The sequence below is a fragment of the Pyrus communis genome, chromosome 15, assembly GCF_963583255.1.
Source record: "Pyrus communis chromosome 15, drPyrComm1.1, whole genome shotgun sequence".
In the NCBI taxonomy this organism is placed as follows: Eukaryota; Viridiplantae; Streptophyta; class Magnoliopsida; order Rosales; family Rosaceae; genus Pyrus; species Pyrus communis.
Window position 1 is genome coordinate 10,568,353 of NC_084817.1, and position 17,205 is coordinate 10,585,557.

General features: G+C 35.3%; 1 protein-coding gene across 1 annotated transcript; it reads left to right on the plus strand.

Annotated features, from left to right (window-relative positions):
- The first annotated feature begins 12,966 nt into the window (after nt 1-12,966).
- LOC137717580 (BIIDXI-like protein At5g11420) lies at nt 12,967-17,205 on the plus strand. Its single transcript, XM_068456991.1, has 3 exons — nt 12,967-13,103; nt 14,712-15,209; nt 16,422-17,205. Exons 1-3 carry the CDS (start codon nt 13,031-13,033, stop codon nt 16,946-16,948), a joined length of 1,098 nt encoding a protein of 365 aa, XP_068313092.1. The 5' UTR covers nt 12,967-13,030; the 3' UTR covers nt 16,949-17,205.

The following is a 17,205-nucleotide window of genomic DNA, read 5'->3' on the forward strand; positions in this document are numbered from 1 at the left end:
TCTAGTCAGTTTCACCAGTCAAACATTTGAAAGATGAAACTGACACGAATCCAAAAAGAGGTCTGTTAAAAGATTTGAAACTTGAAAATTTTGACCACAAACTTAAAACAAAATCACAATGACCATGCTGCCTAATATGCAACAATTTGGGTGTTTAATGCATGAGTGTGATTTTTTGGCTAGGGTTTCTAATGAGGAACTCAAAGAGGCAGCTCACAACTAAAAGAACTCTTTTATGAAAATGTAAAACTCTTGCCAAAACAAATGAGCATATAAAACGAATTAAGCAAGCAATTTCAAAGATAGGTTTAGAAATATTCAATGAAGAACATTACACATAAAATATGTTTAATCCTCCTAGGAGATCTGAGATGGAGATGAAAAATAAAGCTTTAAAAAATTTTCCAATCTCAAACCCCAAAACAAATGAACCCTAGATTAGCTTTTAAAGAGGGCTTGATGTTTAGACAAAAAAGAGGACCATAAAAGCCACGTGTCATGTGCAAAATCAATCTGGAAAGATCTAGGGTTGAAAAGCCATTTTCGAGAAAAAGTTTTTAGATGGCCCATGTGGGTTGTCTTAAAGTGTGTGCCCAACTCACGTGAAAACAACGAAAAGTTTTGATGAGGCAGAACCACTAGACAGAATAAACTGGAAATAATAGCGTGAAATGCATATGAATGAACAAACTTTTGATGTGAGAAGTTAAGCTCTTGAAATGATATTTCCAGTAGCAAGATCCCAAAATAACATTTTAACCTTAAATCTAACTAGAGCATGATGGTACAATTTACAATATTTGACAAGGGAAACCAAACAATAAATCTAGACTTCACATTTGAGAATAATAGTATTCCAGAGTAAGGGAGGTGCATGTCAAAATCTCAATACTACTTAGGTATGGTTTAGGGTTGAGGTGATTTTAAAAAAAAGCTGGTATGAAAAAAAGCTGGAAGAGTTTTTAGTGTTTGGTAAACACCCCAAACCAGCTTTTTTTCAAAGTTTCAGATGAAAAAAAGCTAAAAAGTGGAAGCTGCAAAAAACAGCTTCAAAAAGTGGCTTATTTTCAAAGTTTCTCCTGATTCCTCACACTTTCAAGAGGAAGAACAACATCGCCACATCCCGACGACCCAGCTCCAATCCGTTGATCAATAATTGCAAATCGACGGCCCGATCATCCATTTTTTCATCACCGCCTTTCTCCTCCCCTTCATTGCTTTCTCCGTCGCCATCTTTGCCTCAAGCTCTGTCATCATAAATGGTGAATTTCTCAACCTTGAACGTGAGGCTGAAGCGCACAATTTCAGAAACCCTTGTCCTGTAAGTTCCATTAAACCCTAATTTGGAGGTGGAGTGAGAGGAGGAGAAAATGAGGATTGGGGCGATCCGATTAGGGCCGAAAAAGGAGCGAGCGTCGTCGTTATCACCGGATAAGAAATCGTCATCTAAGGTTTTGATGCAGGTGAGGTGAAGAAATGGGCGGTGTCGGTGGCGGAGAGAGATCGGAGAAGGGGACTTAGTTGGAGATCTGGGAGAGCGGTGGTTGGTATTGTCGGCACCAGCAAGGTCGAGGCAGGAGATGAGGGATTTGAGAGAAGGGTCGCGGTCGACGAAGGAGGTGAGGAGGTGGGTCCCATTTTCGACGACCGTGTGAAAGGAGAAGACGAGGAAGGAGAGGAATACGAAGGTGAAGAGGTTGCCAGTGAACGACGTCGTGGCTTGTCATAGCACATCTAGTATTATACCTTTTTGGTCATTTTACACAGTCACAGCTATTTTACAAAAAAGTTTACCAAACACTATCATATTGCTTCTTCTTTTTTTTTTTTTCCAAAAGCACTTTTACAAAAAAGTTTACCAAACACTCTACTGCATTATTTCACTGCTGCTTATTCTCACAGCATAGCAGAAGCAGCTTTTTTTCAAAGCACGGCAATATCGAATCAGCCCTTAATCCTTCTGGGCATGAAATATTTAAATTTTGAATTAATTAAATACAAAATAATCATGGTTAATTTTCTAAACATGTGACACTATTATGAAGAGGACATAGAGGATAATGCTACACTAGAAATATGTACGATGACCAAAAATGGAAATGATTCGGCCTTGTGCAAGAATTCAACTTTTTCTTTCAAATTAAGGGATAAAATAATTTTTTTGAGAAAACACTTTTTTCACATTAGAATTATTTAGTTGACGCGGATTGGAAGACCTGATTAGGGAACTTCAATCTACCGGCATTAAAAATTATATCATGTTATGAAGTCGAACCTGAGAAAGGAAAAAGTGAAGTTCAAGATCCAAAATCTAAATGGGGATAAACAACAAAGAAAGGGAGAAGACCTTCATCGTAATGTATTGTAATTATTGGTAGCTCTGTACTGGAAAACCTAGATGGGCGAACATTTAGCTAAATGTTTCTTTCCACCAAGTACCTATCAGAAGAGACGGTGTCTGCCCACGTACAGATGTGATGCATGGTTTGGTCTTCCACTTTCACAGTCAATCAAAATTGTCATCCCCTTTCAACAAAGGTGATTTACGTCCACTCATTTTCCATGCAATCTTACATGCATGCCTCTCCATGAACATGTCCATGTGTGGCCACGCTCTTTCATGTTTCTATTAAAACATGTTACCTAATTTCGGTACTTGTTTTCACAATGAATCCATGAAAATGTTCAGTGGAATTGTTTGCATATGCTAGCATTGGTGATGTGATGGTTGTGGTGAATTGGTACAAGTCGTATTTGCAATTTGTTATCCAAACTAACGTGATAGCATGTTTTATTTGTTCATACATATCTGAACTCATTAGAATCTGGTTATTTATGATAAATAAGAAATTGTCGCATCAACTGATAACAATAAACCATCTTACGTATGGGTGAAGCTCTACCTCTTTATTATTGAGCATTCCACCATGAGGCTGATGCTTTAAATCATGCATCTCCCACATCGTATAGGGTTATGATTTTCACCAGGACCTCTCTCTCTCCCATATAAAATATTAAGAACCCAAACAGACGAACCCGTATATCTTAAGTAGGGGTGGACGTGAGTTGGTGTGGTCGGGTTTTGGGCCAAAACTGAAATCAAACAAATCTAGTCGTTTGGGTCAAAATTGCAAACCCAAATCGACCACACTGGGTCTAAGACCAATCAGGTTGGCTAACCAACATTGGTGGGTTGGTTTGGATCAGTTCTCAGTTTGTACGAGGACGAAAATACATAACAAATTTCTCCTCCCAAACCTACATAACGTAGCACCAATATGAGTGATTGCTTAAAAGAAAGCACAAATGAAGCAGCCCAAGGAGACCACCAAAGCAACAACTGCCTTCTCCAAATGGTCCCCTTGTCCTTCTCCAAAGGGACTCTTAAACTAATTAGATTTTTTTTCATGTGGTGAAAACACGTTAACTCATAAATAACTAACCATTTATATTATTACAGGTATTAATTATGATTAAAAAAATTACATTAAATATATGCGGGTTGGTTCAATTAATTGCATCCCAAGAATTTTAAGAACCAAATGCCAAACCGATTAAGGTCGATGTGGTTCGATTTAACCATTGAAAATTTAAAAACAAAAAGAAAAAAAACCAAACCAAACCAATATAAGCCGTCGATACGGTTCGGGCAGTTGATTCGGCTTTTTTTTTTTTAAATGCCCAGCCCTATTCTTAAGTTCTTAACCCAAACCTCATCTGGCGGCCAGTGAAGTTTTGAAGAAAATTGGGCAGGCTAGGTCAAACCCAATTATTTTTTTCATATCATTGAACAAAAGGTAGGGTTGTGTTGTGTCACATCTAAAATCTTATAATTATTAGTTGAAAACAACCATCTAAGATATGCTATTCAATATTGAAGATTCACTTCATATGTAAGGATGCTTTTGGCGAATTAAATTCAGGATGGACGGTACATTTCATGTCTCTTTCTTCAGTTGCTGGATATATGCATGAATGCTCCCGATATTACCCGAGACTGGCATGCAAATACGAAAATTCTTGGCTCTAACGTACCCATGTAATATTTCGGTTTACAATTTTCTTATAAGTCACTTAATAAAGTCAACTTGTAGTTTGAAGAAGGATGGTTCATTAGCCATGCCAGCCAAAAGGGTTCCTGCAAATAATCGCATAGCAAAAGTTAATGGTACAAGACATCATTTATCACGTAATGTATCTAAACAAGCGAAATTGCTTTTATTTTAAGTCTTTATTCAAGGGTTATCTTTGCCAAAAACAAATCGCTCAAATTTAAAACTATTAATTTGGGTCATCAATCTTTTGCAAAAAAAAAAAAAAAAAAAAAAAAAAAAAAAACCACATTTCGTTGAATGAAGTTAAAATGAAACTGCAAATAATCAAACAATTAAGCCCAAATCAATAAACTAAATCCTAAACCCTAATGCAGACAGAGTAAAATGTCAAATACTTTCCTTATTGGCAGATTGTAGTTTACTGTGGTGGTAGAAAAGAATATTTTTTTTTTTTTCAGAGAAAAGAATAATAATTAAAGAAAATTAATGATAAATGTTTGAAAACTTTGAATTTTAGGACAAAATAAAGGATAAAGTGAATAGTATCAGGATTAACTTTTTAATGTAAAAATGTGATTTTTCGTTAAAGTGAACAGTACCTGAAGTTTTTCGTTAAAGTTCTCTAATAATTATGCACCTTAGAAGGGTTCAATCACTACCGATTCTCTTTTACTTTAATATTTAGCTATCTAATCTACTAATGATACATTGGTTATGAAGAAAAAAAAATGATATTTTCCCTCTTGTTAAAGTTTTAAATTTGAATAATGATAGGGAATCTAAATTTTTAAACTAAATTTGCAAAAGCATATTAATCAACACATAAATAATAATTTAATCATCAACACTAATAATCTAATCATCACATTCATTTTTTTATGGTGGTTAGATGTTAGATTAGAAAGCTAACAGATTTCCAACCCATGCCAAAATATAAAAACACAACTCATTTCCACCACTATAGTAAAGGACCACTTACTTTACAAAATTCATATTATTTGATTTACAAAACTCGATTTAAAATTTTGATCTCCTTAATATTATTTTTAAATTTTGCTGTTTGAAAAGAAGTGGTCTAGATCGATCATTATCTTATCTTGAGACAACTTCATTAAATGCTGCCACCAGCCACCAGCCACCGTCCGATCTATCCAATAAAAGTGCATAGGTTAGCCTGTCATTTTCCAGGTAAGCTAAAGAATGTGCAGCTGTTTGATTCGAAATTTATTTCAGAAACAAGCTCAAGATCAAACCATCCATGGTTATCATTCTCTATAAACCACAACATTTGTTTTTCAAATTTTGGGGTATTATCCGTATGTGGTAGCTTCCATTGGATAATATATGCTTGTGTATATTAAATTCATTCATGTCAATATTGATAACACAAGTGTGAATTGCAAAGAGATCTAGATGGCATATATGCAGAGTGCAGTGTCGTTATCAAACTATAACATGCATGGCACTTCAACTTCACGTGCAAGTGTGCAACCATGCATGAACTCTAAAAGTCGAGCTTCGTTTTCTTGCTCTGATTCGATCTCCAAATTAAACATGAAAGATAAGTATTATCTATTGAGATTACTCAAAGATTATTGCAGAGAGTTATTAGGTACTTAATAGTGATTCTCTCTAGAACGAAACTTGCATAGTTGTAATTGAGAGGAAAGTCTTATGTCGAATAGATTAACTGTCATTGTGACGTCTTTATCTAATAATGTTTTACTATGTATAAGTTTTTTTTTTTCCCCTCACAATACTACTGGAACTAGAACGATACGTAGGGACGAATCCATGCAAATTGCTGAGGGAGTCTGCCAAAGTGACGATGATACTTAATCATGCATGCAGTTCGTCCCGTGCCCAAAAGACATTGGAATAGTCGTTTAATTTGGGAAAAGAAAGGGCGTGCTTGTTTTATTGTGGTGGGAAAGAGGAGAAAAAGGTAATGCTGTGTTTATCATGTCAATTGGTTTTGGCATTCTAGGATTCTCTCTCCTCCTTTTTCCATTTTTTCCTCTTATATTTTCTATTATATTTTTATCTTTCTATAAAAAATTAATATAAGATGTTGACGTGACTTAACAAAGACCGTTCAAATAGAAGGAGAGGGAATGAGAGAAAAAAGAGGGGAAATAATCCTACTCCTTATTTGAGAGTTGAAGTTGCTAGCTACTTCTATGCCTGTCGCATATCTAAGAAAACAACCAAATTTGTTGAATGAGACTTTTGGACCCATTAAGTAGATCTAGTTCCAAGTTCACATTGTTTTAGTATTGACTAATAATCTTTATTATTGTGATTGATAGGAAATTTATGGATATCTAATCCAGTTTAAACTTCAACGTATCCCAAGATTTGCATTTAGCATTATAGCTAGGGCTAGTGGAATAGTCACATCTTTCTTTGATGAGAAAACTCACATCTTCAGTTTTTTTTTAACAAACAATATTATCTATGCTAAGAGGAGGGGGCGGGCTTAACTTCACAAAGAAAAAGATGACCAGATGGATGAGCTGTTATTCTAGTCTCTTTCTTTGCTACTTGATAGTCGATCATCACACATATATTTTAGCGACTGTGACATGTTGATTGTATAGATCTTCGTTTTGAATTTGGACGGTCAGATAATGATTGTATTAAATAAATAAATAAATAATATATATATATTTACATGATTATATAAGACCGTTAGATGATGATTGTATTAAATATATACAAGTTTTGTAGTGAATCCCTTTAATTTTATACACTGATTACACATTTAATTGAATCAGAATTTCCCTTATTGTAAAGAAAAGTTTCAATAATTACTCCTAAAACAAAGAGCATAAAGGTAATTTAGTTTCAATTTAAACTCACCCACATACTCTCCTAAGTTTTCTCTTTTCTACGACTCTTTATAACTTCTACATTAACATATGTATATAATTAAAATTTAGACATAAAATGATTGCCTATCTTTGTTCTTGGTTCGATATTCTGATGTCCTAGACGTAGAGAAATCACACCAATCCATCCCAAATTTGGTGGTTAAACTTTACTACAGTGACGATAGTATAAGGGAAGGCCTTGTTTATTATTTATTATACATTAATCTTCTTGAGAAATACTTAGGGTAGAGAAATTAATATGGATTTAGATGGTAGGTAGTCAATCATAACTTTGGGCAGAGTTGAGAAGAGTCCAAAAAGGAAAAAGGACTAGGGTCCCTAGATATCCGGTCCTACGTTGGTCCACCACATGCAGCCGATCCTGGGGGTTGAGGCTCAGGATCAAAACCGGCCCACTTCATCCGCTCTTATTTGTAATATTTTTTTAAATGGTAAAAAAGGCCCACATAAGCCCAGAACCCCGCCCGAATCATGGGGTTAAATCTTATAATTGGCAATATAAAATATCAAATTCGTGATTGATGAGATTTAAATCTCTTCGTTGGAAGTTCGGCTAAATCTTAAATTTTCTTTGATCAATATGTGGGTCCCCCCACCCAACACACCACCCCCTAATCACCTTCACATTTTTCTGGTCGATCCTTAATCACTGTCCCTACATTCCTGGTGATGTGCTCTTTATGGGTTAGGGGTACTTTGGTCTCTCTGAATTTGAACCTTTGTCTTCTGCGTCGACTTCTTAAGAATTTTTAAAAATTAAGCATGTGAAATTCAAAATACTAATTTTAATTGACATTTTGGTTAACGACTAAAGCAGCTACAAGTTACTCAAAAAAATTATGTAAAATAAAAGCATTTTGAATTTAGCCACGGTTGAAAATACTTACTAAATTTTAGTAGAGATATGTTGATATGTTTACAAATGTTATATTATTTTATAACAAACAAACTAATACGCAATGTTGTTAATCTGACGAAGTATATGAGTGAAAGCTGTTTTTCTAAACCGATATTATGTGAAATTATTTTTGAATGTACGGTCATAATTCACAACTAAGCAACTTAGGTCCTCGCCATTATTCGTGCATGTTTTCTCTAAAATTCAAGTATATATTCATCTAACAAATCATATATTTTGTTCTTCAAAAGTTCGTGATCTTAGATAACAAGATCCGATTTTTAAACCAACACCATATCTCAACACACAAATTAATAACTAAGGAACTAACAGATGTTCGTTGTCAATGGAAGGGTTGCACGTAATCCTAATTACTAATAATGCAGATATAATTTGATTTATCAAATCTGATCAGTTTTATTTTTATTTTTTTAACAAACGATATTATTTATACTAAAGATGAAGATGGTGGACTTAATCTCACAATAAACTAATAATAATGTAATTCTAATTTATTTTTAACAATAATCAAAACTACCATGTATCGTAATACTAAATGGCAATCTGACTAGCACGTATAAAACAAAACAAAACAAAATTTTCAAAGGGACACAAAACAAGAGAGAGAAAGAGCTCTCCAAATAAAAAGAAGGGTAAATCTCTGTTTACTACCCTCATGTTTCGTGGTTTTCAACATTTAGTACATCAAGTTTTTTTTCGTCCCCAGAGTCATATCTAAAGTGTAAATTTTGGGATAGTCTCATACATCCATTAGTCAAACTGTTAAGTTTGCCGTTAACTGATGACATGACGCCTATGTGGACAATGAGTGGACGCCATGTGTCATTAAAAATATTAAAATAATTAATTAAAAAAACTATATAAAAAATAAAAAAGAAAAAGAAAAAAACCCTAAACCCCATTCGTCTTTCCCACCCTCCACCCCTCCACCCCTCACCCACCAACACCCTTCCTCTTCCACAATACCTACCCTACCACCAAGCATTTTCTCCTTCCCCAAAAACCCAGCCCCTTCCCTTCCCCCAAAATTCCCTCCCTTCCTTCTCTTCTTTGCAAATCAAAACAACAAAACAGCCCTTGGCGTGGAAATTGAGGATCGGCGTAATGTAGCCGGTCAGATCTCGACAGGAAGCACCAACAAACGGCGGATATGAGGTCTCAAGAATGGAGAGGGAGTGGGTGGTGGTGACGGCGACTTGCTTGAACCCAAAACCTCCCTCATCGTCTTTTACCAGAAAACCCTAACAACCACATCCTCCATTTCGTAGAAAACCCAAACAACGCCTCTGATTTCCTTGATTTCTTCAAAACCAACGAAAACCCTCAATCTTGGATCTGCAATCAAGGCGAGCTACCGTCATCTGACCTAAGTCGAAGTTGTTGCCATGCGCGATTGATGGGGTTCCCTTCGTCTACTTGAAATGCCGCTACCACTAGTGGAATCGGGGGACCCAAACTACCATCCACGCTCAACCCGAGAGACGCCGGCACTGAAAACTGGCTGGAGACATTTCTCTGAAACTGCCGCATATCACCCACTGCCTAGAAGAAACCCACGAAGAAGATAAGACCTTTATATTTTTCTCAAATGGATGATGGTGGAGTGAGGGGTTCACAGTGGTGGTTATGAAGGTTTCACAGGGATGGAGAGGTGGAGGGTATAGAGGGATGTCGGGTAGGGAAGATGAAGGGGGAGTGAGGGAGACAGGGGTTGGCGGTGGTTTGAGTTCAACATTGTCTTTCAGTTTGAATTTTACTGAAACTTTGAAATTAATTGAATTGGGGTTTTCCTTTTGATCTGAAAGAAGTGAACTTTAGGGTTTGAGAGTGGGGGATTGAATGGAAAGATTGGGTTTTGGGGATGATTTGATCGGAATATTTTGTTGTTTTGATTTGCAGAGGAGGGGGTTATGGGTTTTTTTCTTGTTTTTTTTTTAATTTTTTTAATTTTTTTAATTTTTATTTATAATTTATATATATAGTTTTTTTAATTAATTTTAATATTTTTAATGACACATGGCGTCCAGTCATTGTCCACATAAGCACCACGTTATTAGTTAACGGCAGACTTAACATTTTAACTAACGGATGATGAGACTGTCCCAAAATTTAAACTTTAGGTATGACTCTGGGACGAAAAAAACTTGATGTACTAAATATTGAAAACCATGAAATATGAGGGTAGTAAATAAAGATTTACCCTAAAAAGAATGACACATGGAATCTTAACAACTAAATAATAAATTAATTCACTGTTTTTCTTCTAATGGAGTACTACACAATTCTATTTAATATTTAGTTAATAATTAATTCATACCTACCTGACACGGAGAAAAATATATATTGCCATTATTTTATGAATATTCACAACAATTAACAAGGAATTTTAGAGCTGGTTTAGTATTGCTATGCTTTGAAAAAAAAACTGCTTCTACTGTGCTGTGAAAATAAGTAGCTATGAAATAAAGCAGTAGAGTGTTTGGTAAACTTTTTTGTAAAAGTGCTTTTGAAAAAAAAAAAACAGTATTATAGTGTTTAGTAAACTTTTATGTAAAATAGATGTGAAAAAAGCCCTGTTTTTCAAAGATGGGTTTTGCAGCTTCTTGTTTTTGGCTTTTTTTCACCCAAAACTGTGAAAAAAAGCTGAAGTTGAATGTTTACCAAACACAAAAACAGATTCCAGCTTTTTTTTATACTAACTTTTTTCAGAATCACCTCAGTACCAAGCCAGGCCTTAAAACTATTGCAAGTGGTCCATTGGTAAGAGCGTGGATTTTGACTCTTAAAAATTCAAAAAAACAAGGAGGTCCTTGATTCGAGGCTCCAGGCTAGTGAGTCTGCTTAACTGTGGTCAGGGAGGTTGAAATGTCTCTTTAACTTCTTAACCCTCGGAATGAGTGGATAACCATGATTTGATATCAATTGTTTCTTTTTTTTTCTTTTTTTTTTTCAAAAAAAAAAAAAAAGAAGGAATTTTAGAACATATATGAGTTTGCATGATTCTCTCTCTCTCTCTCTCTCTCTCTCTCTCTCTCTCTATCACTGCACATGCACTGCTTAATTAGTCTTTTAACTAATACTAAAGAAACCTCATTTCGTTTGTATCTTTGCATGACTAATCTTTTTATCAATTAGGTTGACATGTTATATGTTTTCGGTTGATGATCAGAATTTTGGCAACCAAGACTTGAGAGGCTTCTTTAAAATGCTTAAAAGCATCTACTTTTTTGCGGTTTTACGTTTCATTCTCCATTCTCTATTCTCTATTCTCTCACTATTGTAAAAAAAATAAAAAATTAAAAAATTAAAAAAAAAAAAAAAACCACTCCTCGCATAAAACGTACAAATAAATTGAAAATCTATCATTTTTCTCATATCACTCCAAGGTAATGTATCATAACTAGCTAATTAAGAAGTGAGATGTCATTTAGTATTATGGTCTAATGTTATTCATTTTTATTTGTAAGTAAGATGTTTTAGGTTTGAGCCACATTATTACTAGCTCATTATGAGGCTAAATCTACCCTCTTGGGCTCTCCCTTAATGTAACAATATCGTTTTTTTAAAAAAAAATCGTTTGTTAAAAAAAAAAAAAAAAGGTAAGAAGTGAGCTCATTTCTTTCATATGATCTCGCCGGCAAGAATACTAGTATACCATACAAACATTAATAATTTACATACATGCACTTTGGCCGTACCAAATAATTAAGACCAAATTTGTCATTAACCCTAAGAATATTCCCTACCAAGTGGCAAATTTCCCTTCACGAAAACAATGCATTGTCATCAGTATGGTTAATTATATAACAAATTTAACTTTCATTTCTTTTCTTTTCAAGTGATATTTCACACTAATCAATTTTAAGAAGAAGAGAACGATTTAAATTTGGAATGCAATGAGTTAAAAAGAAAATTTTTAATCGTTACGGTAATTCACCACTTGCATTTAAGTGCCATTTCTTAAAGATAATCGAACATATGTAAGTTAGTCGAATCAATTAATCAGAACAAAGTGTTTAACTATGTTCAAATCCTCTTGCTATAAAATAATAATTTAAGACCCGTTTCATAGTACTTTTGTATAAAACAATTTTACTAGTAAGCACTTATATAATAAATTTTAAAAACTGCTTCTACATCTCAAAAATGCTTTTAAACTTTTTCACTAAATATAAACGAAAGTACTTTTAATTGTCACAAACACCGTTTTGTCAAATGCAATCTCAAACATAATCTTAAGGTATCGTTTGGTATGCAGACGGAACGGAATGGGTCGGGACGGGACGGGATAGGACGGAATGGAACGGAACGGGAGCAAAGATGCCCTCGGATGGAAACAAGGAGGAAGAAGAAGGAGACGGAGAGGTTATAATTTTGTGTTCCACGGATGTGGAATGAGTCGTTCCAGGGGGGTGAGGTGGAACGAAAATTCATCCAAAACTCGTCTCGTGGAACAGCTCGTTCCACCCATTTTAGGCACACCAAACGTGGGACGGAACGCCTTGTCCCATTCTATTCCGTCCCGTCCCACGTACCAAACGGTACCTAATATCACTTTGCAACGATGAACTTGGATTGCAAACATGGATCAAAGATTCAAACGTGAGGATAAAAGGGTGTACTCGTGGGCATGCATGCTTCGCAACAACCAAGGTCGAACGAAACCATGTGACCTTAAACAGCTTTTGTCTGCACTCCCACAAGGCTCACAGATTCGGATCGCATATTAACACAATCACTTCACTCCTCATAAAAAAACAAAAGAACCAAAATAAGAATAAAAACGTCACATAGTATTACAATCAGATGATAGTTCTCTTCATTTATAAATAAGAAGTTTTAAATTTGAATATCGTGAATGATGAATTAAATACTTTACTATGTGGTTTTACCAAACTCATCCATTTTTTAATATAAAATATATCGTTTATCTTCAAAAAAAATAAAAATAAAACTAAACACGTCATTTCAGAGGCCACGTGAAGATAGTCAGAAAATGGGATGGCAAACTCGTTATATTCGATAAAACCTAAGGGCCTTTTTGGACGTTAGCATGCATATAAACCCTTCGTCTCTCCCTCTTTCCTTCCACTCTGCATAGCTCACCAGCTTACACCTCAAAAATTTGCAGACAGGGTTTGAATTTTGATTGATCAAAAACTATGAGAGGGCTAGCTTTTTTGTTGTCGGTGCTGTTGTTTGCCACTTGCCACTCAGCCTTCTCCCTCATCGATGGTAAGCTTTTTATATCACAAAATTTCCATTTAATTATTTATATAATGTTTTTTTAGAGGTTTATTAAAAAAATCAAATTAAAATCTGCATTTTATGTGTCGGTTAGTTGTTCTTTTTAAAAATTCTTGGTCTTTCTCCTTACAAAACTGAAGTGTTGGTTCTTGAATTTTGAATCGAATTTCAGTTTTGGTTATTTAACTACAAATTCGTAAGTATTGGTCACAAAACTTGTTATAATGATAGTTTTTTAGTAGCTCTGTTAGAATTTTCATCCAAAAAATACTATGTTTTATGAGAACATAAAGAAGAGGGAATTCTAGCGAAATTATCCAAAGAGACTTGTGCTTCACATTATGACAAATTTAGGAACTTATGTTCACAAAATTTTAATTTACAGGCCAAAACTCTAATTGGACTAAAATTAATGAATTAAGCAAAAAATTTCAGTATATCAAGGTTATGTATGAACGTTATGTTAAAAAGACCAAAATGGCCTAGTACTTAAGCATAAGTTCATCTCTTGAAGACTTGGATGGAGGGTGCTTTGGTCTACTCACATGGTCATAGACTCATAGAATAAGAAGGGTCACTGGAACTGAAGTTTCAATCCACCTAGCTGCTGAAGATTTTCAGTATTTTTTTCTGTTGGTAGAAATTTGAATTCCTTGAGGGGTAAATTTGTCATTTCATTTCTCTTCAGAGTCTTCTCATTTTCTGAGCCGTGGCAGCCTTTAATTTATCTATAGAGGATTTTGGATTTCCTCGGATCTCTAGGAGTGAATGTTTGGGCGGTTGTGATTAATATATATTCTGTGTAGGTACCCAATTACTTACTAGCTCTGCAGAGTGCACAGGAACCTCACATGCGTGCCACTGTTACAAGCACAGTAGATCCCACTAGATTTGTATAACATCAAATTTAGGGAGGCAGATGGTCCGCGCTCTTGTTTGAATACCCTTTCTATTTTTTTTCTATTTGTACGGTTACGGTTAAGTGATATCAATATTTTATATTTTTATTACCTTTTATCTTATTAATTTTATAAAAAAATCAATATAAAATGTTAACATAACTTAATCGTAACCGTACAAAATAGAAGAGAATGAAAAATGCATCTAAATAGAAGGGCAGACAATCTGCCTCTCAAATTTAGAGTAGTGTTGTTGAGCATCTATTTTTACTTTTCAGATGCTTTTTTGTATTTTTAATTGTCCAATCGAATAACTTAAAAAAAAAACTAAAAAGTAGAACAATTAACAAAATAAGATCAGTAGATTAAAAGTATTTATTTTTTTGTACTCTGTCGTACTTTTGGAGCCCAACAAGATTTTCCGCGTTCGTTCGGTTATAGTTTTATCATATAGTTTCATGTACACGTATTACTTATATGTCACATGAGTCATACTCTTGTACCATATTCTATGTTTGCTTGTTTGCTCAGAAGTAGACATGCATGTATACTTCTACATGTCAATCGCTGTTTAACACGTGTCATTTTTTCCGTTTTGTATTGTATTTTTAGTGAGTTATTTCAGCATATATGTCAGATTATGATTATTGCGATAAGAATGGTTTCTTCCCTAAAACATTGTAATCCAATAATGCAGGTTACTTAGAAAATGGCAATTTTGAGCTATCCCCTAAGCCATCAGACCTCAAGGGTTCCGAAGTGATTGGCCGCTATGCCATACCAAAGTGGGAGATTTCTGGGTTTGTGGAGTACATTAAGTCAGGCCAAAAGCAAGGGGACATGTTGCTGGTTGTCCCTGAGGGGGCCTATGCAGTTAGGCTCGGAAATGAGGCCTCGATTAAGCAGAGCATTAAAGTGATTAAGGGATTATACTACTCAATCACTTTTAGCGCAGCCAGGACCTGTGCTCAAGAGGAACGTTTGAACATTTCCGTGGCACCGGACTCTGGAGTGCTGCCTATCCAAACAGTGTATAGCAGCAATGGTTGGGATTCATATGCTTGGGCGTTTCAGGCGGATTATGAGACAATTGAGTTTGTTTTGCATAACCCCGGCGTCGAGGAGGATCCGGCTTGCGGGCCTCTAATCGATTCGGTCGCCTTCCGGACTTTGTACCCTCCTCGAGCAACCAACAGTAAGTTCTCTCAGCAAATATTTGGCACGTTATGTTTCGAAATCTCAATTTAACACTGCATATTCAAATTCGCCGATTAAATTGATAATCTAATAATATAATATTTGATAGTGTAATTGCTTAATATAGGTGACCTAGCTACATAAAATGAGATATTCTTATGTCCATCTTAAGATAAAAATGGGGTCCTCTTATTAGGAAGGACCACACTATTTGTATAGTTGTATGGAGCCACTGTTTCACCTCCATTTGAAAACCAACACGATTCTCTTTGGATCATTTTGGTGAGGATGTTGTGAATTCGTGAATCGTACATTGTGCGATCAATTTTTGTTAAATGCTTTTTGTGTTTAAATTTTAAATAAAAATATTTAAAATAATTTCTAATTTTACGATATATGATGAACGGATTCCTAATATCTTCATAAAGAAAATTTGACAGAATCCCGATTCATTTAAAAAGGCTAAAAAATTCTGAGCTGTGGATGCAATTATTTGATGACAAATGTCCTCTTTGGGTATGCAGCACCTGTCCCTCTGCCTAAGTTTTTGGCATGCGTGACATCAAATAGGAAAATCTTTTTTTTTATTTCGGTTAACAAATTAGGTAAATCTTGGCTATTCTCAGTAACTTCATAGATCTCTTATTTCCATTTAATTTCAATGTCATGGCTCATTAACAATGCTCATTTATTAGTTGGGTCCAAAACCCCATGAGAGTGAAAGATTTTCCAGAAGCGAAAGATTTCCAATGAGTTTTGAACATTAACACATACGTCATTTGTTATTATACAAATTGACGGATTTTTGAAAAAAAACAAACTTTCCTTTATTTGTATAATATCATGTGATGTATGTTCTGTCCGATATTACAAGTCGAGGCTGGCAATTTAAACCTCGCATGTAATAATCAACTCTAGAAAGCAAATCTCATAATTAAAGCTGGTGCAGTGCCTACTTTTTGGGTCACATTGTCTTGGACATACACAGCCGGCCATGACCCTCTTTCTCATGCTGTATTAAAATTGTAGGGTCTATTAAGTCTCTCCCCATCGTACATTGATGCATGCATAATTTAAGTGTACAAAGTTGGAAAAACATTGTATTGGTAGATTTACTGTAGAGTTAAGTAAATTATGACAAATTAACATGATTAATGGTCTAGATTTACAATCTGGTCAATAATTACCTAATAATCCACCTCTACTGCAGAGAACTTGATCAAAAACGCCGGATTCGAAGAAGGTCCATACGTGTTCCCAAACGCATCTTGGGGAGTCCTAATCCCACCAAACATAGAAGATGACCACTCTCCATTACCAGGCTGGATGGTGGAGTCCCTCAAAGCAGTGAAGTACATCGACTCGGGCCACTTCTCAGTCCCGGAAGGCAAAAGAGCGGTCGAACTTGTGGCCGGAAAAGAAAGCGCAATCGCCCAAGTTGTCCGAACCATCCCCGGAAAAACCTATGTGCTCTCGTTCTCAGTAGGAGATGCAAGCAACTCATGCGAAGGCTCCTTGATCGTGGAGGCATTTGCAGGGAAGAGCACTGTGAAAGTGCCTTATGAGTCCAAGGGCAAAGGCGGGTTTAAGCGAGCTGTGCTCAAATTCGTGGCGGTTTCGACCCGGACACGTGTCATGTTTCTAAGCACATATTACACCATGAGGAGTGATGATTTATCTTCTCTGTGTGGACCTGTGCTTGATGATGTGAAGCTGTTGAGCCTTCGGAAACCCTAGACAATGAGCGCCAATTTGGTAAATACAAATTGGGTTGGAGCTAGGGTTTGGAATTTGATAATATGAATGTGAGGAAATGATATACAATGAATGAGGTCGCATAATTTGGGTTATATGATGATGGTGATGAACTTTTGGTTCATTTTTTAAAAGAAGATTAGCGGCGGGATTAGCGTGTACAATTATAGTTTAATTTTTATGAATGGTTTATGTACTTTCATGAGCAAAATAAATGAGAAAATAATGATATTTAGTTA

Excerpts from the sequence above, each read along its gene's own strand:
- LOC137717580 (XM_068456991.1), top strand. The coding sequence starts at position 13,031 with ATGAGAGGGCTAGCTTTTTTGTTGTCGGTGCTGTTGTTTGCCACTTGC. Across the intron at positions 13,104-14,711 it reads AGCCTTCTCCCTCATCGATG|GTTACTTAGAAAATGGCAAT; the intron begins GTAAGCTTTTTA and ends CCAATAATGCAG. Across the intron at positions 15,210-16,421 it reads CCCTCCTCGAGCAACCAACA|AGAACTTGATCAAAAACGCC; the intron begins GTAAGTTCTCTC and ends CCTCTACTGCAG.